Below are 21763 nucleotides of genomic sequence, written 5' to 3'. Positions count from 1 at the left end.
GTTTCAGGAAGAACAACACATTCTTCTCTATTTTAGAAACATTCTAAACACACCAAGAGTTCCCCAGTACTTGCTAGAAGTCAGTAATACCAGGAAGGATAAAGTTTTAGCAAGTCCTCTTCCAACCTGCAGCTGAAATCATTCTACCCAGTTTGTCAGTACAAGAAACAGAAAAGAAGGGCAATGTTTTAGCTGTACTCAAACTCTGGAGTGAGACCATGGAGTCCAACATTCGGTTCCTGATTTTGCTGCTTATATCTGGTATGACTTAGTGCAAATTATGCAGGCCCAGATCCCAAGCTTTCATTGAACTGATAGACATCTTTACAGATCTGACTCTCAATTAGGCATTAAACAAATATGACCATAATAATATTGTCTGGACTGTATACTAATCTGAATACTGACTGTCTTTTTTTACCATGGGTTCTATGGGATCAGCCCCAAAAAATCTTATTTCTAATAAGCCTCTTCACATACCATTGGAAGAATTAAAAAAAATCTGTTTTTCCTTCCTGCTGACTCTATGACTCTTAATGAAGGTATCTTTGCTTTCCAGCTCTATCAATGCAAAGAAGCAGTGGCTATGCTGATAAAGAAACTGTCCTACCAGTACACTAACTAACCAAGAAGAAAACCTTCACGCTGTTTATCTGCATGACAGATAAAGCACAAAGTAATATTTGTTTGGATCATTTGTTACCTGGATCATTTTTGTATGAATACCCTGCCCCATTTCAATTCCACCATGTGTCAGAAGCACAGACCCATCAGTATAAATGTGAACCAGAGCAGCAGCCTAAAAAAGAAAAACAAAATCAAGATTAGACTAGTGAGAAATGTGTTGTATATGGTAATGAATTGATGAATCAAAAAAGACAGACACAGTTTTGAAGTGTATTTCAATTTATCTGTTCAATGCTTTTGAATAGAAGGCAAAATTTGGAATGCTAGTCCCTCCTCTTCCTCTGTAATGAACTTCAAAAGAAAAAGATACAAATCCTTGGAGGTCTGCTTTTTCTGTTGCTAGATGCTGAAATAAATCTATACCTGGTAACAGTACCTCAGTGGTTCCAAAACAAGCTGGAGGACTTCCCTTGCTAGTGGCCGTACATGCAAATTGCTGCAAATTCCATTTTCTCTTTCACTGGTGTTTGAGAGCCTTTGGACACAGGTTTTTCAACAGCATAGGTTATGCAAGCTGTCAGCATTAGACACAGCACTAAGGTTCTAAATGAGATTTTCCACCTGGACTCAGATGGAAGTAACACTGTAGACTACAAAGACCCTGTGACTTAGTCTTGAACAGCCAGTTTCATATGCTACAAGCCAGTCAATTAATTTTCAATTGATAAAATGCTGTCTATTCCAGAAACACTGGACACCTACATTAAAAAAAAAACAAACACAAAGACCAAAAATACTACCGTCCTTTTGTTCCTTAAACTTTGTCTTTGATGACATCAAATGGTTAAGTCTTTAAGAACACCATCTCACAGTACCCCCATGGTCAGAAAGAGTAAGCTCGGAGCTGTTTCTAGAATGGATAACTTATCCAATGAACACTTTGCTGTCAGTCCTCAAAAACTTTTCATAAAAATGTTCAACTCATCTATACCAATACCACATCACAAGAGATAGGACTGGCTTTTACGTAGGCAGGGTCCAAGCTGCCTGGGTCCTGAAAACCAAACCACTTTGTTCTCAGCTTCAAGAGAGCTAGAAGCTAGAGTAGCCTTCAGGGAACAACCAGTAGGAGGATGACAATTTTCCAGAATTTGAAAGATAACACATTTGTTTTGTATCCTAAGGTAGAGTAACTGTAATGTTCTATGGATAAAAATCTTAGCTCACTTATTCTTTAAAGAAACTAACCTGAGAAAGATAACGTGTGCCCAGTCCAAATGGAAACTTCATTGGTACAATGGCAATCCCCTTTTTCTTCCAGTAATTTTGTTTGTTAAATTCATTGACAGCTGTCTTCCTACTGTAGTATGCAGATTTCTCTATACATTCATTCCAACACCGTATTAAGTTTTGTGGATCAAGCTTTTGTTTGAAGTGTGTCTGCTCGTTCTCCTTGTACATGTTTATTTCCCTAATCTGAAATAATAAAATCAACAGCTATCACACAATCCTGTTAAAGGCAGACTGACCATTTCAGGGGACTAGTAGACAACAAGAAGATTACTGTATGTTTTTTGAACAATTACCAGTTTGGTTCAGATTGTAAGAGCATGCTATTCATTCAACAACCAGACACTGATTTAAAAAAATATGAATTTTAGGACAAATTACGTTTGACTTAGAACAGATTTGTTCAAACAGTTGAGCTAATCTAAAGGGCTTTAACTTTCCAACTGCATACACTTCATTTCAGGAGAGAAGATGCCTTCATTTCGTCACCTTTTCTGGTGATAAGCCTGTTTTATCTGCAACTCCTGTTATCCACGTTTCTGTCACCAGTGCTGACTGGGGAAAGCCAAACCCTCGGAACGCTGTGTTTGATGGCAAGTTTGTTTTGCAGGCATAAGCCCAGCATCTCAAGTTCGGAATCTTGTATGCATTGTCCATTTTTAATAAGGATACTTCTGCTACCTGAGGTGGGGACAAACAGTTCTAGTTAAATGTCAGAACAGTGCTTCTTTCAAATTCATACTTAAATCTTCCTCATCTCATATAAAGACCTTAACTTCAGACAATTAGCTTAAAATTGGGTTTCTGTCAATCACTGGTAGTAAGAATACTCTTATGCACACATACAGACTTTATTCATACATTTCTCATGCAGCATATTAGTTTTCAGTTCTTTTTTGCTATTCACAGAACACAGCTGATATTACTAGCAGTTGAGTGCTGGTCAGTTGTTAAGGATGTAACAGATACTTCATTTTATGATTGATTTTGCTCCTGCTTTGATATCAAAAGCCACGCAGAACTAAAAATAGGCAGATTAGATTTAAAGCAATAGGAGGTATGAAAGGAACTGATGAAAGCATTCTGAATTAACATGTCCTATGGAAATTCACAGTTAAGGTTTAGTTCCACCAGAAAGTATACTGCAGTCTACAGTGTCTTCTGGTTCTTATGTTTTTCTTTTAGAGATTTCACATGACAAACAAAAACATAAGAAAAGGAAAATCCCATTAGATACCTCAAATTAGGCTCTATGATTCAGTATCAAAATAAATTAATAAGCTTAAAAATGTTTTGATGCCTCATGAAGAGGCCAGTGGCTCTCTTCAATGTTAAGTAGATTTCTCAGAATGGCAAATTTAAGCCTGCATCCCTACTGTTCCCACTGTGCTTTAAACAATAAATTTCAAAACATTTCTGCATAGAAACAACTGAAGATAGTTTTGCTGTAATAATTATCCATATGAATAATGTCATATAATGCTACCTTTTCACTTAGGAAACATAAGTTGAAATGTTATTTGCCAAATGAAAAAAAAAAAAGAGTAATATTTTGGGTTTTTTTTATTATGACCACAACTTTTATGGACTTCAGAGAAAGTATGTGTATGAAGCTGATCAGTCTTAAGGGGGTTATTGAGAAATCAGAGTGAATACAATGTACTGTTGTAATACAACTCTTAGCTATGCCAAAGTTTCTTCCCAGAAATGCTTGTTCTAATCTTGATGCAATCACAGAGAGTTAAAACATATTATTAATTGTTGACTGAAAAATAACTAAGTTAAGCATAGATTACTGGTATTCAATTCTCATGTTGGAAGACCAGCCTTTATTAAGATGAGCATCAAGCATCTTGGCTTTCTCTAGGGCTAGGCTCCCATAGAATTGGTCCTCTCTAAAGAAAGAATAAATCCCAAAGTACTGTCTTGGGAACACACAGATAAGTCACACTGGCCCAGAAAAAAACCTGGACTGTAAGTCTGGTAAAGCTTATAATTTTATTTCCAATAAACCTATTTCTCCTTTTAAAAGTGTTGAATTATTAATGTTATACTAATGGAATCAAATGGAATCACACAGCTAGACCACTTCTTATTGATCTAATTAATTAGGGAGTAATGTTAAAAGAGTTAGGCTGTTATCACATGTGCTATTCCAGATGCAGCTGTGTTGGGTGGAAAGGTTACTTGGTTATCTGCCTCCAATTCTAGATCCAGCAGCTTCACTGTATCACTGTATAACTTCATCTTAAGATGGTTCTGACATGTGTTCTGCATTAACATACATGCTTTTAATAATGGATTTTTTTTCTAACCCAGGTTATTTTTCAGAACCAGATTAGGCAGCAATAGCACGGGCAGTTAGACTGACAGATTTCAGAGTGCAGAAAATACCCACCCATAGGCGGGGCAATGACAAGCAGATGACGGATAGGAACCTCAACAAACATTTCAGTTACAGCTAGAATAGCCTATGCAAACACAAATAGCTAGTGACTGATATTAAAGCAAGCAACATTTTATACTTTGCAGACCTATAAGTGAGGAACTGAGGTATACAGCACAATAAATGCAGACACAGTACAGAAATGCACAGAGATAGTAACAGGACAACTATCACTGAATTTTCTGAAAGCTAAGAAAGGTGTTCCCAGCCTTGTAGACCTAAGCCTTTAGGCAGGCACAAATGCAGGTACTATGTATTTTAAAACATCAAAAGTCTACATGATTAACAATACATATGCAAGGGAATTTGGCATTCATCATTTTCCAGCTAATGATTCCTCCATGTTGTAAGATTTGTCAGCTTATAAAATCCTTACCAGGACAGAGTCATCAGGGGTGCATCCTCCATTAATGTAATATTTGGCATCCACAGCTCTGATCCTACCATCATTCATGAAGCCAACCTAGAAGGATCAACAATAACCTATTTATATTTTGGCATTCATTCATTTCTTCAGTGCTTGTATATTTCGAAAATGAATGTAACCCACACAATTAGGGTCATACTGCACTATTAATTTCTGGGCAGCATTCACTGAAACTATATAAGGGCAAGAGAGAAAGAATGTTCCTAAGATATTGGTTTACCCACCTGGCATCTGTGATCTATAAAAGTACAGCATATAACAAGCAACATCAGCCCATGGGAAAGGAAGAAGCAGGGAAGCCCAGTGGCTTCCTGTGTATTTGTCCTGGTTTCAGCTGGGATAGGGTTAATTGTCTTCCTAGTAGCTGGCAAGGTGCTATGTTTTGAGTTCAGTATGCGAAGAATGTTGATAAAACTGATGTTTTCAGTTGTTGCTCAGTAGTATTTAGACTAAGTCAAGGATTTTTCAGCTTCTGATGCCCAGCCAGCAAGAAAGCTGGAGGGGCACAAGAAGCTGGCACAGGACACAGCCAGGGCAGCTGACCCAAACTGGCCAACGGGGTATTCCATACCATGTGACGTCCCATCCAGTATAGGAACTGGGGGGAGTGGGGGTGGGGGATCGCCACTCGGGGACTAGCTGGGTGTCAATCTGCAGGTGGTGAGCAATTGCACTGTGCATCATTTGTACATTCCAATCCTTTTATTATTACTGTTGTCAATTTATTAGTGTTATTATCATTATTAGTTTCTTCTTTTCTGTTCTATTAAACCGTTCTTATCTCAACCCATGAGTTTTACTTCTTTTCCCGACTTTCTCCCCCATGCCACTGGGTGAGGGGGGAGGGAGTGAGCGGCTGCGTGGTGCTTAGTTGCTGGCTGGGGTTAAACCATGACAGTATTGGCTGAGATGGCTGGTAAGTGTGTCATCTAGGAATGTTCACTGTAGACAAAGTCAAACTTTGCTCTGACTGTAAGAATAGTGTCTGGTAGATGGAGTATGACCTTTGTTTTTCTTAATGAAGAAATTTTATCTTTATCTCACACCTCTTTTCACCTGTTGCCACTAATAGTTCCTGAATTCTCAACATGAGCTACAGCTCATTTTCAACTTAAGTGAAGCATCTTACAAAATCTCTCTTACTTTACCTATGTAGTAGAGATGGAAAAGAAGGCAGAAATTGTCCTAATGAATAATTATAACTGATGACAGTGCATGAGCAGGGAAGAGATTAATTTCCTCCACAAGGTGAGATTTCCTGTATGACACTGGTTCTGTGAAAACTAGCTGCTCCTTTGTGTGAACGTACCATATGGACATTTTAAAATAAACTTCTGCAGAAGTCTGAGCTAGTTTGGCTTCCCATTCCCAGAAAGAGAGATAGAAAGAGCTATAAAAGGAAAAGGACACAAAGGGACTAGGAATAAAACCCCACAAAACACAACCCCCCCCCTGCAGAGATAGAGGCAGAAGCAGAAAAAGGGCTGTACAGTAACGCTATCTCTTGGTTCCCTGGCTAGTAGTTTTGTTTTAAAATTGAATTGGTTATACTAATTTTCATTAATAGAGCAAATATTAACCAGTAACACTGAAATACTTATTCACAGAATATGGGCAGGTACTTTTTCCCTGAATTCTTGTGGCACTCACTTTATATTTACCAATAAAAGGATGTCGGCCACCAGTGATTAACATATCATCCCCTCGGCTCAGAATAAGACGGACTGCTCTGCTGGTTCTAAATCAACAGAAGAAAAGTCAAATTTCAGTCAAAATAAGAGCTGTTATTAAGAAGATGGCTATTCATCATGTATTCAGATCGAGCCATGCATATAAATATGCATTTAGATTAAACTTAACTTTAATAGGCTTGAATATATCCTTACAGCTATGTCTGGAGTTGGGGGGTTTTTTTGCATTTACAATGACGTCAGAATTTTAATTTCATCTCTTGAAAGCCAATGAGATAACTCAGTGCAAACTTCTGAAGAAACCGCTATTTCAGTGTTAAGACTGAACTGTGTTAAGTGAGCTATCAGCAGTTAGCATTCAACTTTAAGCAAGACATAGTTGCCTCTGAGCTATTCAGAACTGTACTGAAATAGGGTGCCTTGGAATAAAACCAAAACATGGATAATAATAATAATAATATGAAAATTAGTCTACAAGTGCATACACCATTTTAAATAGTTAATGTTGAAAAAAACCCCAGACATAAGATGTAAAATAAAGCCATAACAATAAAAATAGATTATTTAAACTATTAAAAAATATTTTTAGCATGGTCTGGTTAATCCAAAACACAGATAACATGGCCAAAAATAATCAAGAGCAGTTTGTACAACAGTGACAGTAGTAAGAAGAGAAATGCATTGAGCTAACCACTCAGATTACAAGATGATTTTGGCTAAGACAGGATGTAGCCTGATGTGCATTCTGCAGCATATCAGTTTATGCTTATAAAAGAGGTTACTACCCCCTGATAGCTAATTGCCAATATTATCCTGCCAAATTTGGAGGGTGGGGGATGAAGCTTTATGTGTTAAGGTTCCTAAATTAATTCAAATTGTATTAGCAAAACCATAATATCTAATAGATTTAAGCTAATTTTGTCTGAAAGATGTTGGGGACTGAACTAGAGCTACTTGTTCTTAAAAGCAGTTCCACTCATGAACTCTTCCTTCTGCATCCTGCTGTGCCAGTAAAGTTCACATCTGGATAGTTAATGTCATGTTTTGAATGTACATACAAAGCCTCTGTAGTTAGGGACTGGTCCTTTTGAAATGCTCAATCATTTCAACAATATTTCTAGCTTATACTAATACCAATTTCTTCAAGTACCATTAATTTAGTTGAGGCTAGTGCTGCCTAACATAAGCAGTCTAACAAAACAAAACAAAGAAATGCACTGAATAGTCTTACAAAATGTGAACAGTCAGGATTTTATGACTTTTTGGCTAGCAACTTTGGGAAAGGAGAAAGCACTTTAGCCAGAATGCAAAACTTGTTCACCCCATTTTCTCTTCATATCCCAATACATACATACTGCACTTACTTGTTTGCTGCCACTGCAGCAACTGATGCCAGTAAGCCAGCTTTCAGGAGTTTCCCACCAAAAGCTCCACCAACTCGTTTAACATGGCACATGATCCTGTTGGCTGGAACACCTAAACTTGCAGCTACCATCTCCTGTAAAACCAGTTTTAATCTTTTATGCCAACACAAACTAAGCCAAAAAGTTAGGTTCTGAAATAAAAACCTTTTCTAGAAAAGGGTTCCATAGAAGTTTCTAGTTTGTTTTGTGTTTTTTTAAATCAGATGAAAATAATTTTTCTTCTACCCTAGGTTAAAAAGCAAGAAAAAGATAACAAACACTCAGCAGTGTTCACATTTAAAATCTCTACCATGGAGCCTGTGAAATGGCCGTGGACAGGAGTCAAGAATAATACCCTTGGATTTCATTACCTAAACAGTAAGAAGCTTCAGGTATAATAAAAAGGGATTAAAATAGAGTTATTATTTTTATTACTAAGATTGTAAGTTTGATTTTAATTTTTAATTCAAATAAAACTATTTGTTTCTTAATAGTCTAAGGTCTTGCTAGTATCAGGAATATTCTTGCTTCAAATCATTTTCTCAAACACAAAGTTCTTCATACTTCTTGGCTACTGGCAATACAATAATAATGGAAATGATAAAAGGAGCTGAACTGGGCTTTGAACACAAAATGCCAGCGTTGAGTCTGAAATACTATCAGTTTCATGCACCATAGCTATTGCTATGTAGACCATATGCTATGCCAGCCTTTGCTTTACCATTTACCATCACAAAAATTCTCAGAGGGCTGGAACACCTCTCCTATGAAGAAAGGCTGAGAGAGTTGGAGTTGTTCAGCCTGGAGAAGAGAAGGCTTCAGGGAGACCTTATTGTGGCCTTTCAATATATAAAGGGGGCTTATAAGAAACAGAAAGACTTTTTACCAAGGCCTGTATTGACAGGACAAGGGGCAACGGTTTTAAACTGGAAGAGGGTAGGTTTAGATTGGACATAGGGAAGACATTTTTTACAATGAGGGTGGTGAGACACTGGAACAGGTTGCCCAGAGAAGTTGTGGATGGCCCATCACTGGAAGTGTTCAAGGCCAGGTTGGACAGAGCTTTGAGAAACTTGATCTAGTGAAAGATAACCCTGTCCATGGCAGGGGGTTGGATTAGATGATCTTTAAAGGTTTCTTCAAAGCCAAACCATTCTATGATTATGATTTTGGCATGGAGCAGAAGTCTCACCTACAGCCATTAGAACTGATCCAACCTTCAGCAGACTCTGAATCTACAGGGCACTGATTGCTCCTCACCTCAAAGGAAAGCTAACAGAGATGCAGGAGCCTCAGTGCTCCACAGGGAGTTCTTCATGCTTACAATAGTGAGGCATGAGGTACTTTGCTCAAAGTGAAATAAGAGCCTTTTACTTCCTCCTTACCCTTACGGTGTAGTGGTTAGTGTTCATCAGGATACAGCAGTACTACAAAGCAGCTGTTGTTGGATAAGCCAGATGTGCAATTTCATGTTCCTACTGCTTCTAAACTGTTAAAATGGATTTGTAAACCAAACTTAAAAAGCTCTATTGTCACAGGTTCAACCACTTTCTCTGAGAATGCTCTGTATTACCTGAATAATTGCTGGATGCTGTGTTGACACATACACATCCATTTCTTTATCCTCTCCTATTGGAACAGCAAGCACACTCTGAGTCTCCATGTAGAAGTGTTCCTGTCCCCCAATGTGAATCTCCCCTGATCCAAAGAGAAAAACACAAGTGTTACTGAGGGAAAAGGACAGAAGAAATTAACCAGGAAAGAACTAACTGCACATCATCATGTAAATTATGGTAATCAGTGTCAAATCTTATGATGCTTCTTGTATGAATGAACAACATCTAAAATAAAAACACAGATGAAACTCCTTGCAGGATTAAATTGGTCTTGTTCCAGTGGCATCAACAGAACTTGATTAATAGTGAAACAATATTGCCTACAAGTGGTGACAATATTAAATAAAACATGATAAATTAAACAAAGCATAGACATACTGGACCAGGTCAAGAAGGAAGCCACCAAGATGGTCAAGGGGCTGGACCACAGGATGTATCAGAAGAGGCTGAGAGAACTGGATTTATTCAACCATGAGAAGAAAGGGGTTAAGGGGAGATCTTACTGCTGTCCACAACTACCTAATAGGAGGGTGTAGAGAAGAGTGAGCCAGACTGTTCTCAGAGATGCACAATGGAAGGATAAAAGGCAATGAACACAAGAAATTCCAACTCAATGTAAGAAAAAAAAATCCACCATGAAAGTGGTCGAACATTGCAAGAGGTGCCTATAGAGGTTGTGGAATCTCCATCTTTGGAGGTATTCAAAACCTGACTGGACGTGGCCCTTAGTAACCTGCTTTAACTGCACCTGCTTTAAGCTAGATGGCTAGATGACCCCCTTCCAGCCTAATTATTCTGTGATTCTGTTTCAAGGACAGAAGATGCAGAAAGCTTGAGTGTAGTAGCAGGACCACAAAAACAGTAGGTTTAATCACACTTTTTTCCAGGTGACCAAAAGCTTTCTCAGGCCTAATGGCTATATGGAAAAAAGGTAGAACTTGGACTTGAAGAACAGACAGACAAATCCAAATGCTGACAACAACTTCCCACCAAATGTATTCTGCAGTTTACCTTCAATTATGTTATCAACAGTTTCAAATGCCTGATCAACATTTCCGTGTTCTAATTTTCTTTTTGGCTCAAAGAACGAGTTGTGCTTTATAGCTTCCTGCAGTGGAGAAAAAGAGAAATAGTTTTTTAAAGTATTTTAAAGGTTCTCAGCTTGTTGTGGCATTTTACTCTCAGGAGAAACACCATTCTTTTCAGAGATTTGAACCACCAGCTATCAAAGCCAATGAACAACAGTATTTCATCACTTCACTGTCATTGTTGATGAGTTTGTGTATGCAGTTGAGCAAGTCTTTCCTGATGTATCTTGTGTTACTGATGATAGCAGTTTCTGAAGGAAATGCATTCAGTTTATTCAACCTGCTCTTCCTTCTCATACATTTAGCAAGTGACCAAGAGAGCAGAAAATAAGAATGCAACCCCATCATCCAAAGAGTGATGCCGTTAAGAGGGGAAGAAATCACAAGGACTAAGTAAAAGTAGAATCTATTTTTTAAGTACAATTTGCTTTATTTCTAATAAGACTTCATTGGAGTTTCAACTGTAAGGAAATGGTAGTAAAATTTGCCAATCTACTTCTATTTTTATACCAGAAATATTGTTCTGTCACACCCCACATGCATTATGGAAACAAGCTGTAAAGTGACTACCAGAACTAATGCTGGTTGCCTGCAAATGTGTCCTTAGTTCCTTACTTCCACTCATCTCATTAACCCAGCATAAGTCCATTTCCCCTATGACTCCCACATCACATTTTAGAAATGTTCTATATCCTTAACATCTCTCCCCTCACATTACTCCAACACTTCCGTCTCCAGCCTAACTTTGTTGGCTTGCTAGCCTGACAACAGATACAAAATGCTACAGATAATCAGGAGCTGATTGACCAACTGGTAGCTACCAAAAGAATTATAAACAACCAGCATGCTCATTGCCTTTTCCTCAGTGGGAACATTAAAAGAGTTCTCTTCTACTCTTATGTTTATTATTATGAAATTTGTGGGACCTTAATACCTTTGAGACTGTTGCCTATCTATCACAAGTGGTCAAAATTACCCAAAAGGTTGAAAAGTTATTTATAGGGAGACTGACAGACTGATTAATTGGATGTTCATATTCACCTTGTTTCCTTAGAAAATCATGTTTAAAAAACAAGTGAAGAGTATAAACAGCTTCTTCCATTAATTATATAGATAAAACCATAAAAAAGCAAAAGAAAAGAAATTATTAGTACCTCAATTGTTAAGATGACTGGTTCCAGCACTTCATACTCTATCTTCACTTTTGCAGCTGCTTGTTTGGCATGAATATCTGAATCTGCAACCACAGCACAGACAATCTGACCCACACAAATCACCTGTAAAATACACATCACTTAATAGAACAGTGGATTCAAATTATTCCCACATGTGCTGCTGATATTATTCTTTTGTATAACCATTATTCATGTTTCCTTTTTAGAATTTTGTTTTGACTCAGGATCTTTGCATTTTTTAGATCATCCAGGAAGCTAACAAATTATTAGAAATACCAGTATAAATAATAAATAGTAATAAATAATAATAACTAACTAACTAATTAAATAATACCAGTATAACTGGGGAATCAAGGAGAATACAGTATTCAAAAATGGATAAGTGATTTGGGAGCCTAACTTTCAATGAAATATACTCTTGCAACAACTCAGATGGTTTTGTGAGGTTTAATCTGTATTCTTCTGATTTATATATTTTTCTCTATGCAGAATATAATGCACATCAGCTATTTTGAAGTTAAAAAGGGAGTGGGAAAAAATTTTAAGACATTTACCTTGTTACATGCCTAAAGTGATTCCCTGATGTACACACAATACAGAAACTCAAGAGTCAGCAAGTAAAATTTCATTATAAAAATCTGAAGAAAAACAGTAAAAAAATGAAGAAAATCAGTATTAAAAAGACTGTAGTTATACCTTGTTTCTTGCAAATATGATCTCTGGACCATCAGAGTAGTAAAACTCATTTGTAGCTGGTACATCATGAGCTGTTATGATATCAAACACACCTGGTCCTTTCAAAGCCTCTGAGGTATCTATAGATCTGATTGGGATATGGGAAGAGAGAAGTGTTAATTCATTACTTTAACAAAGTGTTGCACAGAGGAAGGGAACACAATACAGAGGTAAGTTTCTTGTACTGCCAGGATGTGCTCATACGTTCAGACATGTCCTTTTCTTTTACCTCTAGCATGGAAAGAAGTGCAGGTCAAAGGCAATTTAAAATTCTACTAGCCTGCTCCATTTCTAGGAAATACTCTAGATGCAACAGGGAAATCATTGGCCCATTAGACTGCCTGAACTGCATTGATTTAATGAAAATCACTGCACAATTATGATGCCACAATCACAACTTTCTAAGACCTCACAGCCTACACAGATATCAAACTGATACAAATATTTGAAGCATCTACAAATGGAGAGTTCATGTAGAGAATTATACTAGAAATGGCAAGACCAGTATAAATGGAGAATGAATGGGAATGTATGGGTGTAGAAGCATCAGAAAGAACAGCAGAAGATCTATAAGAATGGCACGTTTTGATAGCACCTAGTTTAGCAGGTCGTCAAGATCCCAGCACATCTACAGGCATCGTCTCTGGACACCCAGATCAGAAGACAAAGGAGAGTGAATAAATCCTACTGACTCACAGAAATAGGGGTGATGTCAGCTCCTTGATGGTAACAAAAAGAGCACATCCAAACCCAGCATACTATCACCAACCTAAGAACAAGCCAGGTAATATGACAAGGACTCTATAGCTAGCAGCCCCAGTCCTCTCTGTCATCACAATTAATCCTGACCAGACCACCTGGATAAATGTCTTGGTGCCTGAATGCTGGGCAGACAACTTGGAGATGTGCATTTTGGTGCCTGAATGTTGAACAAACTTCTAGAATAGGTGTATCTTGGCAATGTAAAAACATAAGTGAAAAGTTTTCTTTCAAAATAAAATCCTCCTCCCATCTTCCTCTCCTATAAGGCCTCATACAAGCTTTGCTACTTTGTTGCTGCAATATTGCAACACTATTTCCTACATTTTGAACAATCTTCTGTTTTCATAACAGAGTTGAGATCTCAAAGCTGTGTTGGTAAAGCTGAGTTTTGGTGCCTGCTTGCACTGCACAGCTCAGCACTTTGTGGAGGTATCTAGCCTAGCTCATGGACCAGAAACAGTTCAATCCTCTTAGTACAGTAATATGGAGTGAAACACTTAAATCCAAATAGATCCTTCTACTAGAGTGACAATATTGCTTTCAGCACCTGAGCCAGTGTGGGCGTCAGGCATGCTGTTTTATATACACATAACTCATTAGTCTGTTCTAAAAATCTCAGACAGCAATTCATGATAACACTTTCTTCAGATACACTTTGAACACTTACACAATCTTAGCATGAGCTCTGGAACTAGTGACGACAGCCAGGAAGAGCTCACCATCCACAGAAGGAAGATCATCAATGTAAACTGCTTCACCAGTGGCATGCTTAATTCCAGACTGGTGCATAATGGGCCGTCCTACAGGATCCTGGGGAGACTGACTCGGCTCTATGTCCTGTACAGTCAAAAATACACACACCCCACCCCCAAACAGTTAAAAAAAGAATAGTCACGTTATTCTTACAGAAATCAGAAAATCAGATGAAGAAACAATTGTTCAGAAGGAACAACTGTGGATATTATCTTCTGGTTCAATATTGAAAACAGATGTGGATGCAGGACCTGACTGCTGCTCCTGGGAATTTCTTCAACTTGCTCTCCTAAGGAGCCTTCTGAGAGGCTTGCACAGGTTTGTCTACTTGGATTTTTTCCTTAATCATTTACATCAAAGTGATACAAACAGCACTTCTTTTTCAGAAGGGCAGTTTCCTCTCTTACTGATTGGTGTCATGAAGCTTTGATAACTTTCCAAATTATTGTCACAAGATTCTACTCTGTATTTTACCAGTGTATGGTGTTGTATTCTGAGCTATTTGCAGTGATTCCTATGATTTGCCTTCCTCGCTGAAAGATTGCAACTGATCAATGTAAATCAGTGAGAAATTGTTTAAATATTTTCATCTTAATTTTACTTCCTTGCACCTTTGTATGAATTTAGTGCCTTATTAACCTTTTCACTTGGATTCTTAAAGTTCCCCAAATGGCTGTCTCAGCCAAACCATCTCAACTTTTCCACTAACAGAGTGACCAGGTAATTATCTATTCAGGATATACATTCTCCCCCCCCCCCCACCCCCCCCCCCAATTTTAAAAGCTTAGTAATGTTCACATGAAGAAGTACAGACAAAAGATAGGGACTTGCAAAAGTTAGACAGAAATTTAAAGTGAAAAAACAGATTTTCTGAGTTTCTAAGTAATTTCTGTTGCTCAGTGTCAACTGATCTGAATAACAAATTGTTACCATTTCTGTTGTTCCATCATTTACTTGCAGCTGAGGAGTAAATTACTGAAAGTCATAAAAACTAGTTTCTTTGATCCTGGCCCCTTTTATAAGTCTGTAGTGACTTTTTTTTTGACGATAACTCTGAAGGAAGCTGAAGATAATGACTTGAACAAATTTGAGGTATTTAAAGCTAAAATGTTATTCTAAAGAATATCTGAAAGTGAAAAAAGATCTTTACCTAGATTTCATTTGAGTTTTCTTTAGGTTTTCAAAAACTTGGGATTTTAACTTGTGTATTGAGGGTATCAAAATATAAAAAATCGTTGCAGTTCCCACCATGATCAAGTCACAGGGGTGAGCTCAGAAAAACCAAAAGGTGTTCTTTGCTGCCCTCTACTGCTGACTTCTCCTTGAATACTCCTGTTAATTTGATCAGATGGCCATCACAAAGTCCATCTTGATTCCTAAATCTACAGTAAGACCTAAAAGCCCTCTGAGATCTTAAGAAAAGCGTATCTTGAGACAAGAATACTATAGTGATAGCTATCACTATAGTATTCTATAGGCTTTTCAATCTTTTTTATTTTCTTCTAATTTTTTTCCAATTGGGTTGCACACTGCAATATACCAAGTTTAATCAGTCTGACAATGGAGTTTGTTCAGCATATTTATCTTTTGAGAACTGTTTAGAAGTGAGTATACCCATATAAGTCTATTTTTACAGACAAGGTTTTCCTAATTGAGATACAGCTAAAATCAACCACTAAGAGCCTGTTGCCTTCGATCCTTTGGAAAATTTGTACCTGAGCTTCACAACAAGGGTCATGCTTGAACTGTGACTTTTTACCAAGTCTTGCAAAGCACAGAACAATCTTAGAATAAAATCACTTGCCTGGTATATCTGGATACTCTGTGGAATTTTGGTTTTGAAATCTTGTAGGACACTCCTATATTCCATAGGTATGCCAGGATAGCGGCAAGGATCCTGAAAAGGAAGTGAATTACTACTAAAACTCACATTTTGAACTTTCCAACTAAAAAAGCTAACAACCAAAATCACCAAATACAAACTCTTTATACAGGAAATTCCTTCAAGACTGTCACAAGCTAGAAAGGCTCTAAAAGAACAATTTTAAAACAATGTAGCATTTTGAGATTTCACTAAATATTTTAAAATGTATTGGATTCAACAAATACGCTTGTTTAAAGTAAGCAACATAAAGCAGGGATAGTCAGAAAAGCTTTGTTCTGGGGTCCAAAACTGGCACAGAATCACTCTTGGCAGTAGTAAATTACCTAGTAATGGTAATGCAGAGGAAAAAGCTCAAGGTAACACAGAAGAAAAAAGCAAAAGGGATATTTTTCCTCATAAGAACAGATTTAAGACAAAAATAAGTAACTTACACCTAGAATGTATTGGGAAGTGAAATTTTAGAGTCCTCCTCTCCCAGTCAACAACTCGTACAAGAAGGAGGGTTGGTTTAACACCTACAGTTGCTTTCCAAAGCCCTTGTTTTTATTCTGTCTATTTATGCTTTGAACTACAGACAGATGGAGTAAGACCTCATGTATGTTTTCTCTGGGCCTGGGAGGTCAATACTCATATATTGTTGCATTAACATAAGTCAATCTTTTTTTAAAGCTTCATGTCGAAGGTAAAGGTATCTGAGCACCTATAAGTTAATTGGGCATCTCTCCATCAATTTCTTTGGGATCTAAGCACTTACGTTCTTCTGTAGATCTGAACCCCAAAGACAATATTTAGCATGTTGTACAAATCGGAAGCATCAACAGATAGAAAAAAAACTTTCACTAGTTTGCAAAAAAGCAGACGGGGAGAACCAATTTACCATTGTCCTTAATGACTGCAATACTTCCAGGAAAAATCTGTAGAAGAAACTGACTACCAAAATTTTCTTATAGTCTACTTTTTCACCACTGGGTGAGCCTGGAAGAGCAATTTCCTTAAGAATTAGTTGGCAAGCTTCATCCAACATTTGTTCATTCCAGTGTCTGTCAAGAAGAATAATAGATACAATCAGACCAGGACTCAAAAAAACGCAAACGAATTGCAGTAATACATTTGTACCATGGACCACAGGCAAAATTCTGCTCACAATGAAGCCAAAATATTGATTCTAATAATGGCTTGCAATTTTGAAAACGGTGTAGGTCAATGTTGCTCACAGAAGTCAAGTCCCTTAAGTCAATGGAATTGAGTCTTATGCCAGCCTTTTAAAAACAAAACAAAACAAAACAAAAACCTATTACAGCTTTAAAGCTGATTTAACAGTCTTACTGATTATCGCTATTCTGCAGATACTGTCCTATATTTAAAGAAAAGTGGGTAGTAATATTGATGCAAACTGTAGATGCTTTCAAGGGATCTGATTAGTGCTGGATAGTAGTCACATTTTCCAAAAAGGCTAACTCCTTGAAGTATCTCAACACAGTTAATTCTCCATAGTTACACAACCCTAGATATCAAAATATAAAGCTGTTAGAATAAATTTAATGATGTAAAGCAGCAAAAAATAATGAGTACTTCAACTACTGAAACAGTTGTATATTAAATGGTACAACAGTCCAGTGGGACTCAGTTTAGATCAATGGTTTTATACTGCTTGAATTATTTGTAATTTTTTTCCTCCAAAACTTGGAAAGATGCTGCAAAGTGGGAGGGAATTTCAGGGATTAACATCAGAGATTATTTGGATCTTGTAGATGAAGATATATTGAAAAGGTTAAGGTTTGAGTTGTGCTCCTAAGTTTATTGAGCACATCTGAAATTCTCGAACTTTCTAACTATTCGAGCCAAAGTGAAGGACTCAAGAACACTGATACTAGGGGATTATCAGACCTACAGGATACAGCATCATTTGCTGATGCTTGGGCTTAGGTACACAACTGACTTTGTATACCTCATCCACCTATCTCACAGCTCATATCTCATATCTCTCTGCATACTTCACACCAGAGTTGCACCCATGTGCAGACTCCAAAATGTAACAATCCTGAAAAGTCACCATTAAGGCTTGACCAGATTATTCACTTGAACATACGTGGCATCAGCCAGGCAAGTGAAATCTTTCTGTTCTTTCATGCTCCAAGGAAGTACACCCAAGTTCTCAAAGTCCCTTTATTCAGAGATAGAGAGAAGGCAAAGAAATTGTACCTTCCGATAAGTGTCCTACAGGTTTGTTTTGCACAGATTGTGGTTGAGACAGCACCTCCATAGAAAATGCTTAAATCCTTTATTAAGTCTGTACCTTCTTCAAAAAGGACTCTCATCCCAGCATTGGTTATTGGGAGAGCATTTTCTCGTCTTGGTGCTTGTCGAAATGCAGAGACATACTCCCCCTGAGCAAGATCAGACAGAAGTGGGCAACCTGCAGACATTTAAGTATCTGAAAGCAGAATTGTTACTGCACTACACGAAGAAAGAATAAAAAATGAAGAGCACAAATTCAGCCTCCTGAGCATTCAAGACCATACACTTCCTTCTCTTGACTTTTCAGTAGCTTTACCATCTTTGATTTTCTAGCAGCCCATACTCAATCCTCCATCATCTACACAGTTCAGATGACCTAGATTTTTTCATGGTAGATAGCTGGAAGACAGGGATCTTGTGGAGTGGAGTTGCATTTATAAGAAGATGAAAAGCTTAGAGGCTTCAAAGTATTGCCAAATTTCAGTATTCGGATAACATGACCCGTGATTCTCTTATAAGATCCCATATCCACTCTTGCAAACACAATACCAGTTAAAGACTATTATTCAGTTCAGCAACATTTATGGAAGCACCACACACGTGTCCAATCTTATTTTAAGAAAAATCCTCAAGAGATGACAATGCTTTACCTGCTTGATGTCAACCATATCACAGGTGAGCAGCCTGCTTTGGTGAGGACTATGGCAGCTTGTCCAAGACCCCTTTCTCTAGGGAGTTTAGACAATTGCGATCGCACTCATCATTATAGGGTAAACTATTGTCTGAATATCACTCTTTATATATCACCAGATACCTCCTGATTTGTGTTTTCTGGCTGAAACTGGGAGATAGTATGGCACTGACAGGATCAAATGTAAGGAATTCAGAAAGTGAGCAGTAATAGTGTTACTTTCAACATAGGGATTATGCCCACTCTTGCTCTTTATTTAATAGTCTTTAACTTTGAATAAAACAAATTAAACAAACTAGTAGCTTACCTTCCTAGAGTGGGGAATATAGACAGAGACTAAGATCTCTTCTGGTGTAATGGTATTGTTACCAACTCCATCTGCAAAAATATCACTCAAAGGAATCTGTCGCTTTCCTCCTAAAAAATCCCAAATCCAGAAAATTCTGTACAATTGTGCAATTAACATACATCAATCATATTCTAATTGGAAAAAAACCACCTGCAGGCTTCCTGAGTAAATAATAACTGCAGAGTTTACATAACAAATTGTCAGTGGTATGCTCTATAAATACAAGTGACTGCTCCATCTTCCATAGTATTGTAACACCAGAGTCCTAAGAAAGCGCCCAGAGATCATCCCTATTCCATAATTCTCCTTTCTGATACTGCTACAATGATCCCATCCCCACTCCCATCCATCTGTTTCAAATCTCTCCAGCTGCTGTCATCACTACCTTTCCTTCTAAAACATAAAAAATGAGGAAAAAAACTGAATGGGAAAGACCTGCTGCAAAAGTAAAAGAAATACTTTTGGGGTTGGGGTTTTGTTTGTTTCGTTGGTTTTGGGGTTTTTTTTAGATTCTGAACCCTTCTAGGAGTCCAGAAGGGAATAAATGCTATTGCTTTTTCCTTTCTCTTTCTGGTAGATTATTCTAAAAGTGACTATGTTTGTCATTCTATGATATATACTATTAAAGATAGAATTTTCAAAAGGGAAGAGGACAAAATTCTGCAAGGAACCTAAGTCTGCAAGAGCCCTTTGAATACTTACATCTATGCTACATCAGGTTTGCCAGTATCACTACACAGCTAAGCTAGCAAGCCTTCTGGAAATGCAATCTTTTTAACACATATAATTGATTCTATTAATTAAACAAGCTCCATTGGCTGAAGGAGTTTTGTTGGTAGGACTGCTGCTGTACCAGTAACACAATTGTCCATTAGCATTGTCATTCTGCAAGAACACAGAGATATGAACATTGTACAGATGGAAATCCACAGTGATTGACCACGTGTGGTGTGGAACTTAACCACGTGATTGACAGATGAAGTCAAAGTGTATTTTTAACTAGTATTCTGTGTCCTTTGTACTTTTCACATGCTACCTTAGGTGTCCAATGCATTTTTAAATAAGTGATTTCTTATTACTAGACACTATTTACCTTGCAGTAGCCCTGACCTATGCCAAGACTTTCTATAACCAGATAATCTTCTGTGGCATTTTTAAAAGGTTCATATATTAAAATACTTCCCTCATATTCAATGAACATGATACTTGAAGACTGACTGCTTTACAGCAAGATTATTTTCTTCATCTTTTTCATGTCAGGTGTGATGATGACATTGTAACCTGTTCATCCTATAATCAAGGCCAGGGGGGAGGACTGAGCAAGCAGCTTCATGGTGCTTTGTTGTCAGCTGGGCTTAAACCATGACAATCATTTAGCATTAAAATCGCATTCCTCAAATATAACTAGTGTGACAGCAAAAGTTTAGTAAAGGAATTTTATTTTGCTGAAGTGTGAATCTGGAAAATAACACTGTTAAGAACAGCAGCACTGGTCTTTCTGGAATTTGCGTTTGTAATTCTATCCAGAATACACTTGGTTTACATACATAAAGATTATTGTCCAATCCCACCTGTGAGCCTGCCAGGATCCAGGAACGTGCATTTTCTCTTACACTGTGATCTAAGATAAATGCTAATAGGGCTTCTGCAACCTCCTTTTCTTGAACAATCCATTTTTCCTATGTTTGACTGACTACCGTTTGGTAAAGAAATATGTTAAAACCTCTCAAAATGCCTAAAAGCCTCACCCAGCAGTAACGTTCTGCCAGGTTAACAGAAAGAGATAGCCATCAGTGATCCTTTTCATCACTCAAATAAGTAAGCATATATCCTGGTTTTGACTGGGGTAGAGTTTATTTTCTTCCTGGTAGCTGGTATAATGTTGTGTGCTAAGTAGTGTTTAGACTAAGTCAAGGATTTTTCAGCTTCTCATGCCCAGCCAGCAAGAAGGCTGGAGGGACACAAGAAGCTGGGAGGAGACACAGCCAGGGCAGCTGACCCAAGCTGGCCAAAGGGATATTGCATACCATATGACATCATGTCCAGTATATAAACTGGGGGAAGTTGGCTGGGAGGGGCAGATCGCTGCTCAGGGACTGGCTGAACATTGATCAGTGGGTGGTGAGCAATTGCTTTGTGCATCACTTGTCTTTCTTGGGTTATGTTTCACCCTCTTTTTGTTATCTTCTTTTTCATTACTAGTAGTAGTAGTAGTATATTTTATTTTTTATTTCAATTATTAAACTGTTCTTATCTCAACCCAGGAGTTTTACTTGGTTTTGATTCTCCTTCCCATCCCACTGGAGGGTTAGGTGGGGAGGAGGAGTGAGTGAGTGGCTGCATGGTGCTTAGTTGCTGGCTGGGGTTAAACCCCAACAGCACATCATTAGAATTGTTGATAAGAAGATGCAAATGCTTGTACTTTCACTTGTGAGAACAACATTCTGACAGCTATTTTTCTTCTCAATGCCAAACTATACAGGAAGAAGTCATGGAAATCACACAGCGTAAGTTTTTGTGTATCTGTTCCAAGAAATCCTGGCTCAGAAACAAACCCTTAAAGAACATGTATTTCAGGGTGTTGAGT

General features: G+C 37.7%; 1 protein-coding gene across 10 annotated transcripts in view; it reads right to left on the bottom strand.

Annotated features, from left to right (window-relative positions):
- Nucleotides 1-21763, bottom strand: part of AOX1 (aldehyde oxidase 1) — a 46684-nt gene that overhangs the window by 11372 nt on the left and 13549 nt on the right. For all 10 annotated transcript variants that reach the window (XR_007507027.1, XM_049808288.1, XM_049808282.1 and 7 more), the window contains 15 exons: nucleotides 19135-19244; nucleotides 18101-18285; nucleotides 16776-16938; nucleotides 15818-15910; nucleotides 13928-14097; nucleotides 12460-12586; nucleotides 11743-11865; nucleotides 10512-10608; nucleotides 9458-9582; nucleotides 7846-7979; nucleotides 6441-6528; nucleotides 4740-4826; nucleotides 2407-2598; nucleotides 1876-2103; nucleotides 704-799 (listed from right to left, as the gene is read on the bottom strand). Coding sequence is in view for 9 of the 10 variants with exons in the window: in XM_049808288.1 (XP_049664245.1) it covers nucleotides 704-799; nucleotides 1876-2103; nucleotides 2407-2598; nucleotides 4740-4826; nucleotides 6441-6528; nucleotides 7846-7979; nucleotides 9458-9582; nucleotides 10512-10608; nucleotides 11743-11865; nucleotides 12460-12586; nucleotides 13928-14097; nucleotides 15818-15910; nucleotides 16776-16938; nucleotides 18101-18285; nucleotides 19135-19244 (2018 nt within the window). In the remaining variant the exon portion in view is untranslated. The remainder of the gene's footprint in view (nucleotides 1-703; nucleotides 800-1875; nucleotides 2104-2406; nucleotides 2599-4739; nucleotides 4827-6440; nucleotides 6529-7845; nucleotides 7980-9457; nucleotides 9583-10511; nucleotides 10609-11742; nucleotides 11866-12459; nucleotides 12587-13927; nucleotides 14098-15817; nucleotides 15911-16775; nucleotides 16939-18100; nucleotides 18286-19134; nucleotides 19245-21763) is intronic.

Source organism: Accipiter gentilis, chromosome 1 (genome assembly GCF_929443795.1).
Source record: "Accipiter gentilis chromosome 1, bAccGen1.1, whole genome shotgun sequence".
In the NCBI taxonomy this organism is placed as follows: domain Eukaryota; kingdom Metazoa; phylum Chordata; class Aves; order Accipitriformes; family Accipitridae; genus Astur; species Astur gentilis.
This window is presented reverse-complemented; position numbering and strand designations above follow the sequence as displayed.